At 37.9% G+C, this 17,961-nt stretch overlaps 1 protein-coding gene across 5 annotated transcripts in view; it reads left to right on the top strand.

Moving 5' to 3' along the window:
* The window catches only part of BZW2 (basic leucine zipper and W2 domains 2), a 59,952-nt gene that overhangs the window by 37,503 nt on the left and 4,488 nt on the right, over positions 1 to 17,961 (top strand). For all 5 annotated transcript variants that reach the window (XM_060196139.1, XM_060196142.1, XM_060196143.1 and 2 more), the window contains 5 exons: positions 5,892 to 6,027; positions 11,340 to 11,449; positions 14,355 to 14,525; positions 16,599 to 16,745; positions 17,577 to 17,715. In XM_060196139.1, the coding sequence (XP_060052122.1) occupies positions 5,892 to 6,027; positions 11,340 to 11,449; positions 14,355 to 14,525; positions 16,599 to 16,745; positions 17,577 to 17,715 (703 nt within the window). The remainder of the gene's footprint in view (positions 1 to 5,891; positions 6,028 to 11,339; positions 11,450 to 14,354; positions 14,526 to 16,598; positions 16,746 to 17,576; positions 17,716 to 17,961) is intronic.

Here is a 17,961-nt window from a genome sequence, read left to right as displayed (position 1 = left end):
GGCCACCAAGAGCAGTGGATTCGTAGTACCGACACTGAGTACCTGACAATAACACTGAAGACAAAAAAAAGGAAAGAAAAAAACAGAGTGATTACCCAGAAATACCATGGATATAATATATTCTTAATGTTTGAAGGGATGATGATGATAGGTCAGATCATTAATGAGTACAGGAAGAAATACATGACTAATTAGACATTCTCCAGTCACAATGTAAGATATACTTTGCACAGTAAAAATATTTTTTATTTCAGATGATATATGATTTTATAGAGCCTAAAATAAAAACTGGAGTGTCTGATTTTATAAGAAAAATATATATACCAAGGTGAAGATCAAGACAAACTAATTTTAACTGGTTACAACATAAAAGCATCTATTGTGTAGCCAATAGTACTCAAGTAAAGTTAACTTTAGAAGATGCAGTTTAGTAGAGGAGATAAAAACATCTTGGAGTATATGGGTATAAGTCTCAGTAGTTTATCCTATGTATAAAGTAACTACAAAAAGAGTATGCATATGTTTGTTTGTTTTTCCTCCAGGGTTATTGCTGGGTTCGGTGCCTGCACTATGAATCCACCGCTCCTGGAGGCCATTTTTTTCCCCCTTTTTTTGTTGCCCTTGTTGTTGTAGCCTAGTTGTGGTTACCATTATTACCATTGTTGATGTTGTTCATTGTTGGATAGGACAGAGAGAAATGGAGAGAGGAAGGGAAGACAGAGGGGGAGAGAAAGACAACTGCAGACCTGCTTCACCACCTGTGAAGCGACTCCCCTGCAGGTGGGGAGCCGGGGGCTCGAACCGTCATTCTTACGCAGGTCCTTGAGCTTTGTGCCACGTGCGCTTAACCCACTGCGCCATCGCCCGACCTCCCTATGCATATGTTTTTATTGTTAGCAGAGTTCTACTAAACACTGGTTCTGATGTTTGAACCAGAAACCTTTGGTGCCTCAGACACAAAGGTCTTTCTAAGCATGACCACTAGCTGTCTCCTTAGCAATACATGTCTTATGGCTGTTGTGTGAATTAATGAGATAACATCAGTGTCCCTAGTAAATGGTCAAAAAAAAAAAAAAAGCATTTTATTAAACAAGCTTTACTTTCAGTGATTGCAACATGTTCCTTTTCTAATTTGTAATTCTTATATACTCATAGTAATCACTATATTAACTTTTCCAGATTTAGCTATCTGCCTAAATTATAAACCATGGGAATAAAGGAATAATGATTTCTTTATTATAACATCTCTAGTGCTACTTAGTTATTCCTTCTTCCTTGCTTAAAGTGAATAGAGATGTATATATGTATGTATCCTGAGAATAAAACTGTTCACATTCCCTGTGACCCATTTTTGCTATTTATAAAGCATTCTTCAGCATGGTTACCTAAAATTATGTGTGTAGAGATATTGCAGTATTGAGAAACCATCTAGTATGTATAGCAAAACTGAAATCTGTCTATATAGTAGAGTGTTTATATAGTTTTTTTTTAAAACTGAGGTAAGGCCACAGGGGTTGGTTAAAAAAAGTCTCCATGGTATATTATTAAATTAACAAGATGCAGAGGACTTATGTGGCAGTGATTTTAATCTATGACAAGCAACTTAATTTGCTATCAAATATTTCTCTACTAATATATTCTTTAACAGAAAATGTTTAAATGGAAAGCATGTGGTTTGGTTTGTTATATTGCTACGTGCTTATAAAATCGCATATACTTGATTAAATAGGGGAATGGTATGATTTTAAAATATCAAAGATTTAAATAGATTAATCATTAAGTCTAATATCACTCATGTTCTTTCTCAGCTTATTTGAAACATGAAATCTTCCTTTCATGTAGTGAATGTGACATCAAGAATAATTTGATTTTCACAGTATATTTCTTAAAAGATGTATTTACTTACTAATGAGAGAAAGAACCAGCATCCTCTGGGCATATGTGGTGTGGGTGAATGAAGTCAGGATTTCAAGCTTCTAAGATCTGCATGCTGCACTAAATCCTGGGCTGTCAATATATCTTTAAGAAAAGGTCTTCTGGGAGTCGGGCGGGTTAAGCACACATGTGCCAACCACAAGAACCGGCGTAAGAATCCTGGTTCCATCCCCCGGCTCCCCACCTGCAGGGGAGTCACTTCATAGGCAGTGAAGTAGGTCTGCAGGTGTCTGTCTTTCTTTCCCCCTCTCTGTCTTCCCCACCTCTCTCCATTTCTCTCTGTCCTATCCAAAAACAACATCAATAACAACTACAGTAATAACTACAACAATAAAACAAGGGCAACAAAAGGGAATAAATATTTTTTAAAAAAAAGTTCTTCTGTAACACACAAAGCATCTGAGTCTAATATTAAGTGCTGTGGTTATTAATTTTAAAGACATTTGACATTGTACCACTTTAATAAATTGAGTTCATTTTTTTAGTATTAATGTATTTGGTGTGCTTAAACTATAGTTTACTTTAGAGACAGATCATTTCTCATTATTCACTTGTAACTTAATGGTTTTCTTAATAAGAAAAAGGGGTTTGAGCCAGCAAAATAGCTCACCTGGATAATTGAGCAGGTTTGAGTTTGGCCCCCACCACAGTACTAAAGTATATTTCCCTCTCTGTCTGAGATAGTCAAAATGGAGCAGTAGAAATGGGGGGGTTAGAAGGAGTAATAAAAGGATATGTTACTTTACTTTTTTTTTTTTTTTTTTTTAACCAGAGCACTGCTCAGCTCTGCCTTATAGTGGTACAGGGGGATTAAACCTGGGGCTTTGGAGCCTCAGGCATGAGAGTCTGTTTGCATAACCATTATTCTGTCTACCCCTGCCCATATGTTATTCCTTTGTAGTTACTTTTTACATGGGATAAACTACTGAGATTTATATCCATATACTCCAAGATGTTTTTACCCCTCTTAATAAACTGCATATTTCTAAAGTTAATTTTTCTGAGTGCTATCTGTTGGCTACACAATAAATGGTCATATGCTTTGAGCAGTTAAACTCTCTCCTTGTGAACTTAGAAAGTGACTCTTTAAACTCCTTTCATATGATGGATAGTTCAGGAGTGGACTACTTTGATTCCAGTGCTGCCACCAATCTTGATATTTAAAATGTCGCATCACCTCTCTCTGTATATAGTATCTCTTTAGCTATTGGGCATAGTAAATTAATATTACCCTAATCACTGCACAGAGCTAGTGGAATTTAAATGACACTCAACATGTAAGCCTATATTGAGCTGGTAGCTTTTCACTGTTGCAAAGTAATGAAAGGGGGCTTCTAATAAGGATATTGGGCCCTGGAGAATCTCAGTGACATTCCTGAGGACTGATGAAACAGAAAATAGCCATGGAATGTAGTCAAAGCAACAGGTGAAGGATTAGGAATGAGAGAAACTTTCCACACGACTCATTGGGGAACTTTGTGCTGTTGCCTTTCTTAAACTCTTTTTGTGGTTGCTATTTTGTCAACACCACTACTCTTTGGGTGAGTTAGTGTGAAGTTTGGGGCCCAAGGTGGCCTAACCACCATCTTCACATTCTTGTTACCCTTCCAAAATTGCTCAGAGATGTTTTCTTGAGATCACTTTCCATTAACTGAATGCTTGAACTGGTGGCAACACTGTGATTCAAAACCAAGTTGAATTCTTATTATTTTAAAAAGAATGGGGGGGTGGGCAGTAGCACAGTGGGTTAAGCGCACATGGCACAAAGCACAAGGACTGTCGTAAGGATCCCGGTTCGAGCCCCCGGCTCCCCACTTGCAGGGAAGTGGCTTCACAAGTAGTGAAGCAAGTCTGCGGGTGTCTTTCTCTCCCCCCGCTGTCTTCCCCTCCTCTCTCGATTTCTCTCTGTCCTGTCCACAACTGACATCCACAGCAGTAACAACAATAATAACCACAACAAGGCTACAACAACAAAGGCAGCAAAAGAAGAAAAAAAATGGCCTCCAGGAGCGGTGGATTCATGGTGCAGGCACTGAGCCCAAGCAATTGCCCTGGAGGCAAAAAAATAAAAATAAAAAATTTAGAAAACCCTTTTCTTGATTTTAAGGATTACTATGTGCTGTGAGCTTATGTTTTTGTTTTTGTTTTTTTCTGTTTGGTATTTGTCTGTATGCTTGTTTTGCTTTTGTGTAACAAGTCTGAAGAGAAATAGTAGCTATGAAGGAAGCAATCCAAAGAAGTATAAAATTGTTGAGCCCCCATACCTATGGACATCTAATTTTTGACAAAGGGGCCCAGACTATTAAATGGGGAAAGCAGAGTCTTTTCAACAAATGGTGTTGGAAAGAATGGGTTGAAACATGCAGAAGAATGAAACTGAACCACTGTATTTCACCAGATACAAAAGTAAATTCCAAGTGGATCAAGAACTTGAATAGTAGACCACAAAATATCAGATACTTAAAGGAAAATATTGGCAGAACTCTTTCCTGCATCAATTTTAAAGACATCTTCAATGAAACAAATCCAATTACAAAGAAGACTTAGGCAAGTATAAACCTGTGGGACTACATCAAATTAAAAAGCTTCTTCACAGCAAAAGAAACCACTACCTAAACCAAGAGACCCCTCACAGAATGGGAGAGGATCTTTACATGCCATACATCAGACAAGAGTTTAATAACCAACATATATAAAGAGCTTGCCAAACTCAACAACAGGACAACAAATAACCCCATCCAAAAATGGGGGGAGGACATGGACAGAATATTCACCACAGAAGAGATCCAAAAGACCAAGAAACACATGAAAAAATGCTCCACGTCTCTGATTGTCAGAGAAATGCAAATAAAGACAACAATGAGATACTTACTTCACTCCTGTGAGAATGTCATACATCAGAAAGGTAACAGCAACAAATGCTGGAGAGGGTGTGGGGTTAAAGGAACCCACCTACACTGCTAGTGGGAATGTCAGTTGGTCCAACCTCTGTGGAGAACAGTCTGGAGAACTCTCAGAAGGCTAGAAATGGACCTACCCTATGATCCTGCAATTCCTCTCCTGGGGATATATCCTAAGGAACCCAACACACCCATCCAAAAAGATCTGTGTACACATATGTTCTTGGCAGCACAATTTATAATAGCCAAAACCTGGAAGCAACCCAGGTGTCCAACAACAGATGAGTGGCTGAGCAAGTTGTGGTATATATACACAATGGAATACTACTCAGCTATTAAAAATGGTGACTTCACCGTTTTCAGCCGATCTTGGATGGACCTTGAAAAATTCATGTCAAGTGAAGTAAGTCAAACAGAAGGATGAATATGGGATGATCTCACTCTCAGGCAGAAGTTGAAAAACAAGAGTAGGAAAAAAAAAAAAAAAAAACAAGTAGAACCTGAAATGGAACTGGTGTATCACACCAAAGTAAAAGACTCTGGGGTGGGTGGGTGGGGAGAATACAGGTCCAAGAAGGATGACAGAGGACCTAGTTGGGGTTGTATTGTTATATGGGATACTGGGGAATATTATGCATGTACAAACTATTGTATTTACTGTTGAATATAAAACATTAATTCCCCAATAAAGAAATAAAAAAAAGAAGTATAAAATTGTGATGGACAGCATGTTGAATATTTTGTGGTTATTATCTTCTATATAGTTCTTGCCCTTTGTCATAGCAAACTCAAAAGTAGACCATTAGGTAATCCAGTCACACCATTCTTTTTTCCAAATGTTCACCTATGTTTATAAGTTTAGTAGAAAGGAACTGTGTTTGATAAAGTTTTACATGTATATTGTATATATTTCTGCTAAATAACAACTGTATTTTCCTAATCATCTTCTGGTTATACCACTGACTAGTGGGTTTATATACATCCTTTTTTGTTTGTTTTGTTTTTGCTTCTTTATTCCTTTGATTACAGACATGGTTTCTTTTGCTTGACCCACAGCTTCTCCTCTTCCTTAAAGCCTTTTCTGAAGCAGAGCAGACAAAGTTGGCAATGCTTTCAGGCATCCTGCTGGGCAATGGCACACTTCCTGCCACCATCCTTACCAGTCTCTTCACTGACAACTTAGTCAAAGAAGGTAATCGCTGTCATGTTTTCTTACCAGTCAAATATTGGGTTGTTAGAAGAGTCATGACATACTTTATCCTATGTTTTTCTTTCTTTTTTTTTTGTTTTCCTTTTTTTAAGTATTTATTCCCTTTTGTTGCCCTTGTTGTTTTATTGTTGTAGTCGTTATTATTATTGATGTCATTGTTGTTGGATAGGACAGAGAGAAATGGAGAGAGGAGGGGGAGAGAAAGAGAGACACCTGCAGAACTGCCTCACTGCCTGTGAAGCTAGGGTTCCCCTGCAGGTGGGGAGCTGGGGTCTCGAACCGGGATCCTTACACTGATCCTTGCGCTTTGCACCATGTGCACTTAACCTGCTGCGCTACCTCCCGACTCCCGTTTTCCTTTGTTTTAAAGTTATTTTTTATTTTTAATATTTTATTTGTTTATTAATGAGAGACCTAAGTGGAGAAAGAACCAGACATCACTCTGATACATATGCTGCTAGAGATCAAACTCAGGACCTCATGTTTGAGAGTCTAATACATTATCCACTGTGCAACTTCCTGGACCACTTCCTATGCACAAATGCATCGTGACTTCCAATGAACCAATATAAAAAGGAAAGTGAAGCTATAGAAAAACACCAGTATCGGTCTGGCTGATGGCACTTTTGGTTGAGCGCTCATGTTACAATGTGTGGAGTTCTAGATTTAAGCCCCCAGGCCCCGCAGCAAAGCTTCATGAGTGGTGAAGCAGTGATGCTGCAGGAACCTCCCCTCTCTTTCTCCCTCCCCCGTATCTCCCCCTTCCATCTCAGTTTCTATCTCTATTCAGTACATAAATGAAAGAAAAATAGTAGTAACCCCGTTTTAGTGCCCTCCAAGTATGTATTCAAGCAGTAAGCTATTATATTGGGGAACGTGTTGGAAAAGTCATGATGCATTTTTGCATAGAAAAAATATGTGGGGGCCGGGCAGTAACACAGCAGGTTAAGCATATATGGCGTGAAACGCAAGGACAGGCCTAAGGATCCCAGTTCAAACCCCCAGCTCCCTACCTGCAGGGGGGTGGCTTCACAAGCGTTGAAGCAAGTCTGCAAGTGTCTATCTTTCTCTCTCCTTCTCTGTCTTCCCCTCCTCTCTCGATTTCTCTCTGTCCTATCCAACAACAGCTATAACGGCAACAAAAATGGGGAAAAATTGGCCTCCAGGAGTAGTGTAGGCACTGAGCCCCAGCAATAACCCTGGAGGCAAAGAGAGAAAATATCCCAACAACCCAATACCTATAATAAATAAAGATAATTAAAAAGAAAGACAATTTTAAAAAGAAGAACATGGGTAGGTGAGGAGAAATAAACACATTTGGGGCAAAGCAGTGGTTCATCTGGTAAAGCACTTACATTACTATGTGCAGGGAATCAGATTCAAGGTCCTGGCCCTCACCTGCAGGGGGAAAGCTTCACAAGTGGTGAAGCAGGGCTGCAAGTGTTGCTCTGTCTGTCTCTCTCTCTCTCTCTCTTTCTCTCTCTTTTCCCTCTGTCCCCCCTCTCCCCCTCTCAATTCCTCTCTATCTCTGTATGATAAATAAAAATAATATGAATGAAATTTAAAAAGAAATAAGCACATCTGTACAAAAGCTATTAATAACTACAGTTTTGAATATAAGACTACATGTCTTAAGTCAAATACTCTGAAACTGATCTGGTCCAAGCCATTTCTCTCAAAGTCGATACTGCTGGTAGATATTTTTGAGACAGTGCTTCATTATGCAGGACTCTTTTGTGCTTTGTGGAACATGTATCCTTTTTGTCCTCAGATGGAAAATGCCAGCCTATAGCAAACCCCTCCATACATACATCAATATTATAGCAGTTCAAAAAATACCCCTTCATATTCCCAAGAATCCCAAAATTTATTTCCCTACTTAGGACCATTCTGCTAAAGTATTACTTCTTATGATCTTGGGCTTGTATGTTCATTTTGATCACATTTGCAAAATATTCAGTCTCAGTTCACATGGCTGCACCAGAATCTTGCTTTAATTTAAGGCATGAAGAGTTGATAGGCACGCAAACAATTACTTGGTTATAGAATCAAACAAATAGGCACTATTATCGTGTAGGAGGATAATGATATTCAAGTTGTAAAGTCAAACAAAAGAGGTTTTTATTCTTAAGAGTACATTAAAAGAGCTTTTGTGAAAACAACTATTTTTTTTCCCTATGAACTTAATGTTTTTCTTATAGACATTCAGTCTTTGCCTCATTTGTGCCTGTAGTGGGTTCTAGTTTTCTTGCAGCTGAAAGTATTTTCCTGGGCAAAAGAGGTCACAAGGTAGAATGGATACATGGTGGGGCCGGTGGTGGCGATGGTGGCGGTGGTGGCATACCTGGTTGGGCACACATGTTACAATGTACAAGGACCCTGGTTTGAGCCTCTGGTCCCCACCTGCAGGGGGAAAGCTTTGCAAGTGGTGAAGCAGTGCTGTAGGTGTATGTCTCTCTCCCTCCCTATTTCCCCTTCCCTCTCAATTTCTGGTTGTCTCTATCCAATAAATAAAGATAATGATAAATTTTAAAAAAGGTTGTATTTAAAAAAGAAGAATGGATGCATTGCTCTGCATGCAGCCCAGAATCAAGCCCTGATAGCACATGGGAGGTAATGTGGTACCCAGAGAAGCTCTAGTGGTTCTGACAGCCAGTCAGCTGAAGACAAGATAAACTGTCCTATATTCAGATAGGATAATATAAACCCTCCCCCTTTCTCTGTCTTTTATTGAAGCAACAGCAGTAAAAGGATTTAAATTGTACATGTAAGGTCCTAGATCCACAATAAAATAGTTTCCTGAAGAAAGTGTGTAATACTTTACATGTTTTATTTAGGTTACTATGTATTTTTTTAAAGATTTATTTATTATTTCATAGGATAGAAAAATTGAGAGAATGGGAGGTGACAGGGAGAGAGATGCCTACAGCACTGCTTGTGAAGCCTTCCCTGTGCAGGTGGGAAGCAGGGGGTTGAACCCTGGTCCTTGAGCATGGTAAACATGCACTCAACCAGGTGTGTCTCTCTTACAAGATTTTTCTTTTTGTTTTTTACAAAACAGAGAGCAGGGTAAAATGTAAACACTAAGCATAACAGGCATTTGATTCACAGAAAATAATTGCTATTCTGTTTTATTAAAAATTCAAGTGAATGGTGCTACACCCATTAAATTGATACAAAAGTTAAATTATTACAAGTATGTGTGATAAAAACACTAACAGTTGTGTATTTGCTATTTACTTTCCTGTATATGAATTTTTTTATGGTAAAACGGGGAGGGAAGGTAGAAGAAACAAGTCTTTGCTACAGAAATGACATGGTGCCTATATCATGGTTTTCTTTACATTCCACCATCTTTAGACACTAGAAATTTAATCTTTTACTTCTTAAAATGGAAAAAAAAAAAAAAGAAGAAGAAGAAGAAGAAAGAAAGAAAGAAATTATCCCTGCTTTCCAGGCTCTGACAGAGCAAATGAGTACAGAAAAAAAATTCTATTCACTCAGTGAGTAGAACAAATGACTTTTCGTGCTTGAGGCCCTGGGTTCGATCCCTGGCACCAAAATGTCAGGAGTTTCTGTTCTCCTCTCTCTCTCTCTCTCTCTCTCTCTCTCTCTTCAAAAATGAAATTTTCTAGACCTTCCTTCTACCAAGACTCTCTTTTATATTAGACTAAGCCTAGATTTGGAATCCTAATTTTAAATGTATTATTTTTTGGACCTGTTATTTTTGCTTTGACTTAATAATACACATTTATATTACTGGTTTTGTGAAATAAGGATAATGTCAGATTGTTGACATGTTATAATAAAGTACAAGTAGGAAAGACATTCAGTGAGCAGTATTATTCAGGACTTGGATAATTTCCCTGTTACCACTTATAACATCAACCTCATTCCAAGGGTGATATGCTAGCCATTCTTAGGTATCTGCTAGTCATGGAACATGCTTCATTGCATCAGTAAAGGAGCTCTTTTGAACCTAGGATAATTTGTTTTCTTGAAGTGTGGCTAACATAGACCACATAACCAGCTCTGGACTAGTTGCACTTGCCTGGGGATGTCATGAATAGGATGAACTCAAACTGAGCTCTCTAAATGAATCCTAGAAGGAGCTGATACCAGAACTTGGACTAAGTAAATATTATCTGGTCTAAGCAAAATGGCAGTTTTCTTGGGGAAGCAGAAAAAAAGTTCCTTGGACCATTAACAATTCAGGAAAAATCAGTTTAATATTTTATCTATACCTTAATTCTTCTTGAATTAAATGAAACTAATTTAGAATTTTGAAGTGCTCACAGGAAAGCCATCTGCTAGTTATCCAACTATAGCTGGAAGTAAATCTAACAGATACAAAGTGAGTAATTTCCTGAGTAAAAACAGCTATTTTAGTAATCTCTTTTTTTAAATATACAGAAAAGAATTTGACTTGAAACAGCACTGACATTTTTTTAATATTTATTTTTGTTGCCCTTGTTTTATTGTTGTAGTCATTATTGTTGTTGTTATTGATGTCCTTGTTGTTGGATAGGACAGAGAGAAATGGAGAGAGGAGGGGAAGACAGAGATGGGGAGAGAAAGAGAGACACCTGCAGATCTGCTTTACCACCTGTGAAACGACTCCCCTGCAGATGGGGAGCCAGGGGCTTGAACCGAGATCTTTACGCTGGTCCTTGTACTTTGCACCACCTGCGCTTAACCCACTGCGCTACCGCCCGACTCCCAGCACTGATAATTTTAGAAATCACCTCATAAATTTTTAAAAGTGTATTATTGTAAAATAAATGATGCCTGTTATAGCTTTATGCCTGTTGTTATAAATGTTCTTTGTTGGTACCGTTTACCAGCAAATAAGTTGATATTTTGCCATTTCAGTTTTATGTCTTATATTCACAAGACATATTCATTGTACCTCAGGATCACTGTTATAAACATGAAATATTGGTGAGCCACAGGGTGAAAGAGAAGATAAAAAGCACCAGAAAAATCTTTAAATCTTTGTCCAAGGTAAAACTAAATTTACAGCTATACAACATTGGAGTTGGGAAGTCCAGTACTGGGAAATACCTTCACGTTTTTTCCTTTCTTTTAGAACATTTTCTTGAATAATGAATAATACTATGTGCCTAGAGATCTATCCATTTTGCCTTTCTGTAAAATTGAATATTCTGAGTTATTTACTCATCTCAGGAAACCTGGTGGGAAATGTTGCCTTGTGCATCATCACGAATGACTTTGCCCAAAAAAAGGATTAAACTCTTTTTTTTTTTTTTAACATCCTTTCTTTTTTTAAACAGGCATTGCAGCCTCATTTGCTGTCAAGCTTTTTAAAGCATGGATGGCAGAAAAAGATGCCAACTCCGTTACCTCTTCTTTGAGAAAAGCCAACTTAGACAAGAGGCTCCTGGTAAGTGTCTTCTGTATAAAATGTCTCTTTCCAGTCTTTATCAGAAAATAAATGTGTTGCTGACAGTGAAGTAAAGTATGATGCGTGCATTTGATCTTAGTTTTCATGACAGGCTGTATAAACCAAAGTAAGCATTGTGTTGGCTTTTTTTAACTTAAAAAAACTCTATTCTTTTTAAATGTTACACAGGGAAGGGCCACACGGTGGCACCCTAGGTAAAGCACATGCAACAAAATGGAATGAATGAATAAATAAATAATAGTTTAAAAAAATAAATCAGACCTGCTTTGATGAGGACTACATTCTATTGTAATGAAATATGCAGTGAGCTAAACATACAGTTAAAATAGAATGTTAAGGTAAAGAATTATACCAATGAGACCAGGCAGTAGCACACATTACCATGCACAAGGATGTTTGGTTTTTATTTATTCTCATAAGCAGTGAAGCAGTGCTTCAGGGGTTTGTCTCTCATTCTCTATCCTTACCTTTTCAGTTTCTCTGTCTCTATTAAGTAAATTTTTAAAAATTTTTAAAAAAGAATAAAAGCTATACAAGTTAAAAATTCAGCCACCAAGTTGCAGATGCTACTATGATTCCATCCTGACTTCCCTGGACAGATAACCTCACCAATGCTTCTTGGAACCTCACTTCTCCAGAACCCCACCCCACTAGGGAAAGATGGAAAGATAGAAACAGGCTGGGGTATGTATCAACCTGCCAATACCCATGTCCAGCAGAGAAGCAATTACCTCCCACCTTCAGCACCCCAAAGATAATTTTGGTGCATATGCTCAGAGGTGGAGAAATGATTGTAAGAAGATGACCAGAGGACTCTGAACTCCAATTCTATCAGGGCCCAGAAAAAGAAGAGTGAAAAAGGAAGGGCATTCAGAAGTAGAAAGGAAGGGAATGCAGGCCTATTTTTAAAAATGGGCAAATAGATATAAATATAGATAGTTGTAATAATAATAGCCCAGATCGGTGACTTTGGAGAACTGAAGTTTTCAATGGAAGGGATAGGGACACAATTCTCTTGGGTAGGAATGGTGTGGAATTATACCCGTTATCTCACAATTTTATAAATCAATTTTAAATCACTAATAAAATAAAGAAAAATTAAATAATGAAGTGCCAAGAAGTAACTACTCCTTTATTATCTAAAGACTGCTCATTTATATGCTTTTCTTGTTTGTTTGTTCTGAGTTAGATAGAAACTTTTGGAAAATTCTCTACAAAATTATGGATAGTGTGGCCTAGTGTCACATGTATGAATACATCATTCATCCAACACTGAAAAGGATAAACAATAACCAAAATAAGATTTAAAATAAACAAAGAGCCAGAACAGAAGCAGGGAAATTTTAATCTGAAGTGAGAGATGATAAAGGTTTATTCTAGGGTTGGGTTGTTTTCTTAACAAGCCATGTTAATTAAAGCTTTTTCAAAAATAATGGAATAATTTGACATTCATCCTGATGTCAACAGTGTTTTAGTCTGGTATGAAATATCTGTTTTAGCATGAATATATGTTTAATAGTTACTACCACCAACTCTGTTCTGACAGTTTTGAGACTCTGACTCAATAAAGTAAATTAAAAGTGATATAGAGAATATTGTAATTAGAGTTAGGACTTAGAAGCCAAACTTGCCATATCATATCTTCTTGGTACATGGTAACAAATCTTGCCTGAGATTCATTGAAGCCACATAACCACAGACAGTATAGATGCAGATCTAGCCATCATTAAAGGTTGGATCTATTTTTTTTTAATATAATTATTTATTCCCTTTTGTTGCCCTTGTTATTTTGTTGTAGTTGTTGTTGTTATTGATGTCATCATTGTTGGATAGGACAGAGAGAAATGGAGAGAGATGGGGAAGACAGAGAGGGGGAAAGATAGACACCTGCAGACCTGCTTCACCGCTTGTGAAGTGACTCCCATGTAGGTGGGGAGCTGGGGGCTCGAAACAGAATCCTTATGCTGGTTCTTCTGCTTTGGGCCACATGCACGTAACCCACTGCGCTACTGCCTGACTCACTGGATCTATTTTTCAAACTGAAGCACTATGGAAAAAAAAATATGAGAACTTTGAAAATTGCCTTAATTTCTTAGTTGGTTATTGGAGTCTCACAGATGTAGTTTACAACTAAGTGTTGCTGAGATTCTACCAAGTTGTGGAAGGTAAATTGGAGATGAGGTAAAAATGTGAAGCAGCCATGGTATTGGTATTTTTTTTTTAATTCCAATAGGATTATGAAATAAACTAAATAGTTGGCAGGGTGGGTTTAGATCAAACTTCACCTTGGATTGATTGAAGCCTTCTGTTATTAGCAGATAAAATGATCTTTAGCTTCTGAGGTAATAATTAAAATACTAACAACTTTACCTCAGCAGTGAATAATAGTACTTGTTTTCTGTTATCTCAGATCACTTCAGATTTTTAAAACTGACTACAACTAACTCATGGTCAAGAAAACAATGTGACTTCCATTTTTCTTGTCATTTAAAAATAATCCACTTTTTTTTTTCAATTTATCATCTTAATTGCCTTTAATTTACCAAATTTAGTTTCGTACTTATAAATGCTACACTTTGATTTATGTAAAAGAAAAAGTAAATTATGATTCAGAATGTATGAAGCTGGTTTATCTTAAGTTGTGTAGCATTTTTTATTTCTGAAAAACTGCCTGATTTGAAAAGAAAAAAGCTGCCTAATTTTAGGTGTTCGACAGATGCTCAATAAATATACCCAAGATTTATTCTTTTGAAAATTGGTCCTTGTTCTCCCAAGAACATGGGATGTTCTGAGTGTTATTTCAATATGAAAATTTTGTCCTTTATACTTGCAGATAACTTGAATCACTTGGTCCTGTAACAGTTTCTTTCCCCTCCTCTTTTAGGAACTCTTTCCAGTTAACAGACAGAGTGTGGATCATTTTGCTAAATACTTCACTGATGCAGGTCTGAAAGAGCTTTCTGACTTTCTGCGAGTCCAGCAGTCCCTGGGCACCCGGAAGGAGTTGCAGAAGGAGCTCCAGGAGCGTCTTTCTCAGGAATGTCCGATCAAGGAGGTGAGAGGCAGACTATGGGTTGACATCACTGCAAAACACAAGAATAAGGGGGCACATAGACTAAATAGCACATGTTTTACCTGCCTTCAGAGACCTCCCTTGGTATATTAATATAGGCCTATTTACATCATTTAAATTAGTTCAAAGTATTGAGTCAGAATCCTCTAAGATGTTCCAGAAACTTGTTATTTTATGGTGACCAAAATATTTCTTCTGTCAAATAGATTTACTAACCATTGTCAGTACATCCCTATATAATGATTTTCTCCATTTTGATGCAGATGGCTATATATTTTTTATTTGAAAGGATAAACAGAATCATGATCATGAATTTGTATCATTAGAAGAGACTAAATGGAACAGTGACTGATTTTGATCCCACTGAAAGTAGCTTTGTATCCCTATAATATAAATATTACTTTATATAGTTCTGTATAAACATGTTTCTTTAGTTATGACTATATTATTATTATTATTGTAATATGAATACATTGCATGGAGAAAACTTTCTATTCAAGCATAAACTTTTACCTGATTACCCCAAAATTAAATTAAGTATTCCCTTTTTGCCACTTAGTCCCAACTTCCTGACCCATATCACCCTCTGTTCTCTAAACTCTGTGAAGTATTTTAGTTCAAGAATGGAGAATTCCAAGTGAATACTTGGATGCTAGTCAGCAGATTACTACTAGAGCAACAAATGTTCCTAAGACTCATGGCATTAATATCAGCAATAAATTCAGAAACACTTCTTCAAAAAAAAAGAAAGAAAGAAACAATTATTAATGGGGGCTGGGGGGAGACAGCAAAACCAAGAAACATTGTTGCTTCCAAATGCAGATACCACATTTCTTTGCATCTTTCCTCAGCCAGCTTGGGGAGCTAGAACTTTTCGGTTCTTTCTGCCCTTGAAAGTTGCTTAACTGTTGAGACCTCTACAATCAGAAAAAGAAAAATGCCAGTATATTTTCTCTAGGACATAAGGAACAACAAAAATTAAGTTACCTGTTAGCTGTAGTGTGCTTGAAATACATGGTTTGGTTTGTTTGTTTGGTTGGTTGGTTGGGTTTTTTTGTTGGACAGAGAGAGAGAAATTGAGAAGGAAGGGGGAGGCAGAAAGGGAAAGAGGGGCCAGGCAGTGGCACATCTTGTTAAGCACACACACTAAAATGTGCAAGGACCCAAGTTCAAGCCCCTGGTCCCCACCTGCAGAGGGAAAGCTTCATGAGTAGTGAATTAGAGCTGCAGATGTGTGTGTCTCTCTCTTGCTTTCAATCTCTTTCTCCCCTCTCAGTTTCGCTCTGTCTCTATCCAATAATAAATAGATAAACTTTATAAAACTTATTTAAAAAGAGAGAGAAAAGGAGAAAGACACCTGCAGCAATGCTTCAGACCATGTGTGCCACCCCCTGGCCTCGAAATAATGTGTTGTTTTTTTTTTAAGTCACTCTTTCTTTGATATTTAATTTTTAAAGTAACATTTTTCCCCCAGATTTGATAGAAAATACAGTTAGACCTATATTCCATATAATCAGATTTCAGGATAAATTGACATAATTTACCAATTCTATATAAATTAGCTTTTTGCTGAGGTAGAACATAAGGGTCACCACAAGTATTAATTACAGAATGAACTGTGGAACTTGGATCTGTGTAAAACTAAGACATTACTAATCAAGTGGTACAAAGTTGAAAGGAAAATCCACAGCTCTGTTGGTTTCTCTATGCCCAGAATTCACACTAGTCCAAGTAATCCCTGCTCTGCTGAATCCCAAGGGGTTTTTAACTGTAAAGGGATTACTACTAGGAAAGAAAGTTCACTTCTCTTATTATCTAGAAGCTCCTGGCAAGAACTAAGCCTATTAATTTTTAGACTGAAAATAAATTTGCTTTGAGAGAATGTTTTTGTGTGCTACTATGATATTTTGTAATCTTGAGATTTTTGCATTCGGAAGGGAAGGCTGAGCAGAGAACTTCTAGTAACTGTTTCTTACCTCTTACTGTCCACACAACTGTGAGAGGAGTTTCCCCACTTAACTGTTACTTTCTAACCTGCTTTTCTCTGAAATTTAGATGGTGCTCTATGTTAAAGAAGAAATGAAGAGGAATGATCTTCCAGAAACAGCGGTGATTGGACTTTTGTGGACCTGCATTATGAATGCTGTGGAATGGAACAAAAAGGAAGAACTGGTAGCTGAGCAGGCCCTTAAGCACCTGAAGGTACAGGGTCTTAACAAGGAACAATCTCAACCCCTTCTCAACAACCCCACCCCCAACCTCAAGCCAAACTATATGCTTCCTTTTTTTTTTTTTCAATGTTGCCACTGCCTAAAATGCTTCAGGTGTAAGAAACATTTATGAGTGAGTAAGGTCTTGCTGAAAACTGTGTCAGAAAATTGGCCAGTAGGGAGTCAGGTGGTAGTATGGCGGGTTAAGTACACGTGGCGCTAAGTGCAAAGACCAGCGTAAGGATCCCGGTTCCAACCCCCTGCTCCCCACCTGCAGGGGAGTCGCTTCACAGGTGGTGAAGTAGGTCTACAGGTGTCTCTCTTTCTCTCCCTCTCTGTCTTCCCCTCCTCTCTCCATTTCTCTCTGTCCTATCCAACAATGATGACATCAATAACAATAATAACTACAACAATAAAACAACAAGGGCAACAAAAGGGAAGAAAGGAAGGAAGAAAGAAAGAAAAAGGAAAATTGGCCAGTGACTGGGAAGTTACTCAACCGGTAACTGGGGTAACTGGTAGACCGTTAAGACTTACATGCCTGAGGCTCCTGGGTTATTTTATACCCCCCCCCCCCCCCCCGGCACCACATGTACCTGAATAGTGTTCAGTCTTCTCTTTCATGTAAAACTTGTCTCTCTTGTGAACTCAAGAAAATAAGTCTTAAAAAGAAAAAAATATTCACTTTGTTGAAATTCAATACTATACGAAGGTCATCATGAAAATGAACACTTTCCTAGATTACCGATAACCGTGCTGATTCTCGAGCTGTGGACCCTGTGCCCCCAGTAGAGTTAATGGTTTTACTCTGATTCTGTTTCAGCAATATGCTCCCCTGCTGGCTGTATTCAGCTCCCAAGGCCAGTCAGAGCTTATCCTCCTCCAGAAGGTTCAGGAATACTGTTACGACAACATCCACTTCATGAAAGCCTTTCAGAAGATTGTGGTTCTCTTTTATAAAGGTATCCATCAAAATCTTCTACCACTATATTTCTTGTTTGTTGAAGATTTGGGGCCGGGGGCAGGGGGCCTGGGGGTTGAGTAGGAGGACAGAGAAGGCTAATCTCTCACTAAGTTGTGGTGAGCCGAAGCCATATTATGTAGAGAAAAAAGGTGCTGACACCATGTATCCATGGCCTCAAGAAGTAGCTTATTAGGCCCTTGGGCATTTCTCACTAGTGGAAATTAACAATCGGCTAGTTATTGTC

This window comes from Erinaceus europaeus, chromosome 8, assembly GCF_950295315.1.
Source record: "Erinaceus europaeus chromosome 8, mEriEur2.1, whole genome shotgun sequence".
NCBI lineage: Eukaryota > Metazoa > Chordata > Mammalia > Eulipotyphla > Erinaceidae > Erinaceus > Erinaceus europaeus.
This window is presented reverse-complemented; position numbering and strand designations above follow the sequence as displayed.